This window comes from Rhincodon typus, unplaced genomic scaffold (genome assembly GCF_021869965.1).
Source record: "Rhincodon typus isolate 14 unplaced genomic scaffold, sRhiTyp1.1 hic_rhity00011870, whole genome shotgun sequence".
Classification (NCBI taxonomy): Eukaryota; Metazoa; Chordata; class Chondrichthyes; order Orectolobiformes; family Rhincodontidae; genus Rhincodon; species Rhincodon typus.
The window spans coordinates 1-6,934 of record NW_025977508.1 but is presented as its reverse complement, the minus strand read 5'-3'; the positions used below and the strand labels follow the sequence as shown (position 1 = coordinate 6,934).

The 6,934-nt window shown below is 40.8% G+C and overlaps 1 protein-coding gene across 1 annotated transcript; it reads left to right on the top strand.

Moving 5' to 3' along the window:
* The first annotated feature begins 3,045 nt into the window (after window positions 1-3,045).
* On the top strand, window positions 3,046-3,550 carry LOC109921808 (40S ribosomal protein S26). Its single transcript, XM_048594618.1, has one exon. The coding sequence runs from the start codon at window positions 3,146-3,148 to the stop codon at window positions 3,494-3,496; it is 351 nt and encodes a 116-aa protein (XP_048450575.1). The 5' UTR covers window positions 3,046-3,145; the 3' UTR covers window positions 3,497-3,550.
* The last annotated feature ends 3,384 nt before the right edge of the window (window positions 3,551-6,934 follow it).

Here is a 6,934-nt window from a genome sequence, read left to right as displayed (position 1 = left end):
GACCTGTCCGTCCTCCCTGGACTGACCTATCCCCTCCCTAACTCCCCGCCTACACTCACCTTTACTGGTTCCATCCCCGCCTCTTTGACCTGTCTGTTTCCTCTCCACCTATCTTCTCCTCTAGCCATCTTCTATCCGCCTCCCCCTCTCTCCCTATTTATTTCAGAACCCCCTTCCCCTCCCCCATTTCTGATGAAGGGTCTAGGCCTGAAACGTCAGCCTTCCTGCTCCTATGATGCTGCTTGGCCTGCTGTGTTCATCTAGCTCTACACCTTGTTATCTCAGATTCTCCAGCATCTGCAGCTCCTACTATCTCTGGCAGAATTTACTTGTTCTGTTTCACCTAAAATTATGTACATTTCTATAGTATCTGCTCTTATTTGCCACATCTTTCAAAGCTGAAGAGTCCAGGTTTTTCTAACCTTTACTCATAAACGTAGTTCTGTCACTTTACGGATTAGCCTCATGACTCTTCTCTGCACAATTTCTGACTTGAATGTTTGTTGTATCTTGTTCAGCAGAACTGAACATTATAGCATTTTTGTATTCTCACTGAAAGCACCCAGCAAGCCGGGCAGTACTTGTAGGAAAGGAAATATAGTCTGTGTTTTACATCAATGACTTTTTATGAGAACTGAAAGAAGGTAGAGGTGAACCATTTTTCTAAACAATTGCGAATTAAGCGAAAGGGAGTTGGGAAGGAACAAACTGAAAGGTGACCGATAAGGTAGAAGAAAAGTGTAATTCATTAACTAAAATAGATGATAGTACAAGGCATAAAGTAGTGTGAATGATCACAAGAAAAGAGAAAATAGATGAGTTCAGAAGCGGTATAAACAAGAGAATAGCAGTAGGGTGGAGGATTATGAATCCCTGGAAAATCTGTTGAAGTAGAGAATGTTCCTGTAGTCAGGAGAGTTGCATAAAGACAGATATTCAGAGTGCAGACTACCACCACTGGCTTAATGTTAAGGCTGTGAAGTGATGAGTAGAAAAATGTGGTGCTGTTCCATAAGCTTCCATTTAATGGAACAGTACTCAGGCAGCCAAGGACAACAAGGTCAAGGTGGAATGGCAAATTAAAGTAGCCAGTGACCAGAAGCTAAAACTGAGATAATTAAAAAAGTCATCACTCAGCGTTTTTACGCCTTGTTAGTGCTGAAGAGACTGTATTTTGAGTGGCAATTCAGAATGTTAATTTGGAAAAAAGTACAAGGTAATCACTCAGAAGATGTATTTGGGACCCCTGGAAGACATGAAGGGAAGTGGCGAAAGGACGAGTGTTGCACATCCTGCGTTTGCATGTGTATAAGCTAGCGCAGTAGAAGACTGGGAAGCAAGAACAATCCATTTGGAAGGCTGGAAGGGGAGGGGGAGATGTACTTTGGTGTTGGCAGCATTATGCTGGAAGTGGCAGAAAAAGTAGACTGACAGTCATAGAGTTGTATGGCATGGAAATAGATCCTTTGGTCCAACTCGTCCATGCTGACCAGATAGCCTAAACTAATCTAGTCGCGTTTGCCAGCATTTGGCCCATATCCCTCTTAAACCCTTCCTATTCATGTACCCATCCAGATGTCTTTTAAATGTTGTAATTGTATCAGCCTCCACCACTTCCTCTGGTAGCTCATTCCATACATGCACCAGCCTCTGCATGAAAAAGTTGCTCCTTAGGTCCCTTTTAAACCTTTCCCCTCTCAACTTGAATGTGGAAGATGAGGGCAAGGGGAACGCTTAGGTTTCAGAGAGGGAGGAAGAGGGAAGAGGGCTTAAGTGCAAGATGGACATGCTCAAGAGGCTGTGCAACTGCCATGGAGGAAAAGTTCTTTGATTTGGAATGTTAACTGTTGCCTTCTACAAAGATGCTGCCTGACCTGTTGATTTTTTATTCCCAGCAGTTTCTTTCCCGATGTTTGGTATACATAATATTTTACTTTTGTTACAGTATTTGAGGTATAGCCTGACCAGAGCCATTGCTTCAATGCCGATGTATTCCCGATATCAGTTTCTTCAATGCTTTTGAAGTAATTTAGTACCTTTCTTCAGAACATAGTATAACAGAACTTTATGATATTTTTGTTATTCTGGTCTACTATTAATTGTAAATCACTACTCATTAGTGTGATTTAGAATATGAATGGCCTCCTCCTGCTCCTATCTTCTATGTTTCTGTAATATGGTAATTCTAGGGAATGAAGCATGTGGCATCGTTGTCCAACAAATTAGTGGGCTCGCTGCCTGTATCAAATAGGAAACATCTACTTGCATGTGTAACTTCAATTTTTAACTTGAGCCAGCTGAGAATGTAATGTGACAGTAAAGAAGGTAGGTGTATAAATGTGCAAAGTTACTGAATAGACGTTTGTGGGCATTATGCTCAATATATAGGTAAATGCTTAAGTCCCATTCTAGTGGAAATGGGAGAACAAATCCAGAAATTGTAGAAAGTGACCCACTTATTGCTATTGTTTTAGCTCCGGTATTGTTTCCCTTGTCCCAGTGCAAAGCAGGAAGAGCCATCCCTGAGTCGGGCAGTAAGCCTACTTGAATTATTAATAATAGCACAATGATGCATATAGGACCCAATTATCACTTGTTGATGGTCAGAATGGCAGTTTGGCTGAAGGAGATAACTAAAGGAAAACTCCTTTTCATTTTTCTGCAGTGTTGAGGAGGAATATACCTCCAGGCTCAAGACGTTTACTGTGGGTAGCTGCTGCTACTACTGTCCATTTTGCAGATCTGGCCCCTTAGTGACCAAGGTCATTTTGCTGAGGATCAGTCACTATGCCTAATTTTGAGGCAGGTCAAAGCACCTCATTCATATGAAGGTCAATCCTTTAAATGAGAGAATATCCACCCCATGGAACACTGATTGGATTTCATAAATGTTCAAGACTAAGGATCTCAATGAAAATGAAAATAATTCACGTAGTGTAGTGGTATTCAGTTCTAGGTGGAAACATGATGGCTAGAAACAAGAAATTTGTCCACATCATTGGCAGTTATACAGGTATCTAAGTGACGTTGAGCAGAATATATTTTGGAAAGCTATTTTGTTCATTCAGATACAGAAATGAGCAGTAATTTGTCAAATCAACACTTTTTTCCTCTCAAAAATAGTAAGGGGTGACTCGTGCTGAAGATGACTAAGAAACGAAGGAATAATGGACGTGCCAAGAAGGGCCGTGGTCATGTACAGCCCATCAGATGCACAAACTGCGCCCGCTGCGTCCCCAAAGACAAAGCCATTAAGAAGTTTGTCATCCGCAACATCGTGGAGGCTGCAGCAGTTCGAGATATTTCAGAGGCCAGTGTTTTTGATGCATACGTGCTGCCCAAGCTGTATGTGAAATTACATTACTGTGTCAGCTGTGCCATCCACAGTAAAGTGGTAAGAAATCGTTCACGTGAGGCCAGGAAGGATCGAAGCCCCCCTCCACGTTTCAGACCAGGCGCCAACATCCCACGGGGACCTCCTCCCAAGCCTATGTAAATAGTAGCGGATCCTATTTGAAATAATAAAATTGTTGGACCACTTAAAAAAAAAGTCTCATTATTTCCAGCATAATCTAAAGGTTCTTTGAAATCACACTCCTGTTAATCAGAAATTACAGCTGCAGTTCACCACTGGTGAGTTTATTCATGGTTAGAGTTTGGACCGATGTAAATAGAGGTTCACTGCTTCCCCATTAAGTAGGAGGTAGATGGAAAGGTCACTGCTGAATTTCCGGATCGCACTTGCATATCTTTTTGCAGCTCTTATACTGTGTCATTGACAAAGATATTGAAAATATCAAAAGGTACTTGCTGTTTCCATTTGTATAGGAAAAGCCTGAAAGGGAGAGAAGTCATATTAAAATAGACGGCAGTACTCCTTTTAACTTATTTGTCACTTAGTGGTATTTGCTTTATTATGATATCATCAGTGAAATAATGGAGCTGCTGTGATCTAAATTGCCTAGCAACATAGAATTATCTACGTTTACTGCATTCATATGCATAGCATGCCTAAAGTTTTCTTAGAAATCAATGCATCTTCACTCTGCAATTAATCTGTTTACAAGGGCTTGCTTAAGGTTGCCCTTAAGCAGACATCACAGATCTGTTAAGTCTTACCATTTTTCTTTTTTTATTCATGGGATGTAAGTATCGCTAGCCAGGCCAGCATTTATTGTCCATCCTTAATTCCCTTTGAGAAAAATGGTGTTGTGAGCTCCCTACTTGAACCTCTGAAAACCATTTAGTGTAGGTAGGATTCAGATTTTATTTTAAGGGAATGTTTTGTGATTTTTGATCCTGCTGACTATGTTTCCTTGGGTGGCACGGTGGCTCAGTGGTTAGCACTGCTGCCTCACATTGCCAGGGACCTGAGTTCGATTCCAGCCTTGGGCAACTGTCTGTGTGGAGTTTGCACATTCTCCCCGTGTCTGCGTGGGTTTCCTCGGGATGCTCTGGTTTCCTCTCACAGTCCAAGGATGTGCAGGTTAGGTGGATTGGCCGTGCTAAATTGCCCGTAGTGTTCGGGGATGGGTCTGGGTGGGATGCTCTGAGGGTCAGTGTGGACTTGTTGGGCCAAAGGGCCCATTTCCACACTGTAGGGATTCTATTTAAAAAAAAGTAAAGGAATGGCAATATATTTTCAAGTCAGGGTGATGTATGACTTTGAGGGAAATTTGCAAATAGTGTTGTTTCAACATAACAGCTGACCTTGTTCCATTAAGTGGTGGAGATTGTGGATTTTGAAGGTGCTGTTGAAGAAGCAGTGACAAGTGCTGCAGTGCATCTTTTAGCTGATATACACTGCTGCCACTGTGCGCCACTGAATGTTTACAGTGATGCCAATCAAGTAGATTGCTTTGTTTTTCATGATGTCAATCTTCTTGACAGTTGGACAATATTCTATCATTCTCCTGACTTGTGCCTTGTAGATGGAGAATGGGCTTTGGGGAGTCAGGAGATGAGTTACTTCACAGAAGTGTTATGGTGCAGAAGGAGTCTATTTGGCCTAGCATGTCTGCACCAGCTCATTAACTGAGCATCGTTACCTTGTGCCAATCTTCTGCTTTTTACCCAAATCCTTGCAAAGTATATTTATCCAAATAATCATTCAATGCCCACTTGATTTCCTCACTTGGCATACATTTCCTGGCCTCTGACCTGCTGCTGTAGCCACAGTATTTAAATAGCTGGTCCGGTTCTGTTTCATCTCAGTGGTAAACCTCAAATACGTATAGGGGAATTCAGCAACAGCAATGCCATTGAATGCAAAGGGAAAATGGTTTGATTCTCTTTTGAAATGGTAATTGCCTGGCACTTCTGTGACATTAATGTTACTTGCAAATAGTAACTCTACCCATCATGTGTTGTAGATTATGTAAATGCATCTGTTCTTGCAAATAACACTCATCGCTCTCATGACTAAACTGGCAGCCCATTTTGATACTAGGCAATACAACCTGAGAAACTTGCATTTGTTGAGTCAGCTAATCTCAACCGAGGCTGAAAAGTGTGAATGATCAAACTTGCCCCCAATGTTCCCAGTTGAATACCTTGCTGCTTGTCACTTCCATGACCAATGTAACATGTCGTACCTTTCGTATCCGTGGGATGTCACAAAGGGCTTCATAGCCAATGCCTACATTTAAAATGTTGTCATTATTGTAATGAGGACAAATGTGGCACCTAATCTGCACACCAAAGTTCCCACAATAGCAGTGATATGAGCAGTTTTATTATTGATTGAGGAATAAATATTAGGTTGGACATTGGGACAATTTCCATGGTCTTTGAATTGTACAATGTGATATTTTGTGAGATCTGACAATCTCAGATGAAGGCTGTGTTTAACATCTCATGGAAATGACAGTGCATCCGTGAGTATTGCACTGAAGCACCAGCCTAAATAACATGTTGGAATCTCTCGGGTGTCAAGTCTTGAATCACATACCACCCACCATAGGTGCGAATGCTAACAGCCAGTAAGCGACAGCTGACTTGTGAAGAGTACGATAGAAATTGAGTCCTTCCAATGGAACCATACTGGCAGAGTTTTAAAACTTTGTGAAACCTGAATGCAGTACACATATATCAATTGTATTTATCATTTATTTGAAGTTAAAACAAGTGCTAAGGTATAACTTTGAAATATTAATTTTTGCTCTTCAGTTAATTGTTCATCATTATTGATGATGTTTGTGTCAAAGTGGAACATTTATAGAATGTTTTTGCATCACAAAGCCATAAAATAAGTGAAGATAAAAGAACAACCATAGCACATTACTCTCTCCAAAATGACCTTAGGGTATCCTCGTTCCTACTCTGATAAATATTTAAAATTTTTTTTGCACTTAAATATTGAGACCTGCTCTTTGTTTTTGATCTCTTAGTTCACTTGTATTAATTTTCACGGTAAACTTTGAAGTATTGATTCAAATTTACTTTAGACTATTTATTGGCTTAGAGGTTGATGCTCAGTTGTCTTGTTCAAACCTGAAGTGGCAAGGTACTCCTATCTTTACTCCTTCTGTTCTGTAACACTTGTTATTGGCCTTGTGGCTTTGCTCAACAATACAACAAAAAGTGTGATTGCTTTAGATACAAACAGGGGATATAGTGCTCCCAACTATAGCCTAACAAGGACAGGCATGTTTTCAGTTTTACTGAATATTACTGGCTGCAGGACATACTCCGAAGATGAGGAAAACAGTCAGAAGTTATGATTTCCATTGAAACCAGTGACATAGATTGGAAAAGGAGGAGGTCCTAGATACAGTTTTGTGGACTCCAGAAAAGATCAAAGGGCAAAATCTCAAAGGTGGTCATCTTTGATGTGTTTCCAGTCCTACATTCTGAATACAAAAATAGGATGTCTTTTATACTTTTGTGGATGTGGCACCACTGGCAAGGACAGCATTTGTTTCCCATCCCCAAT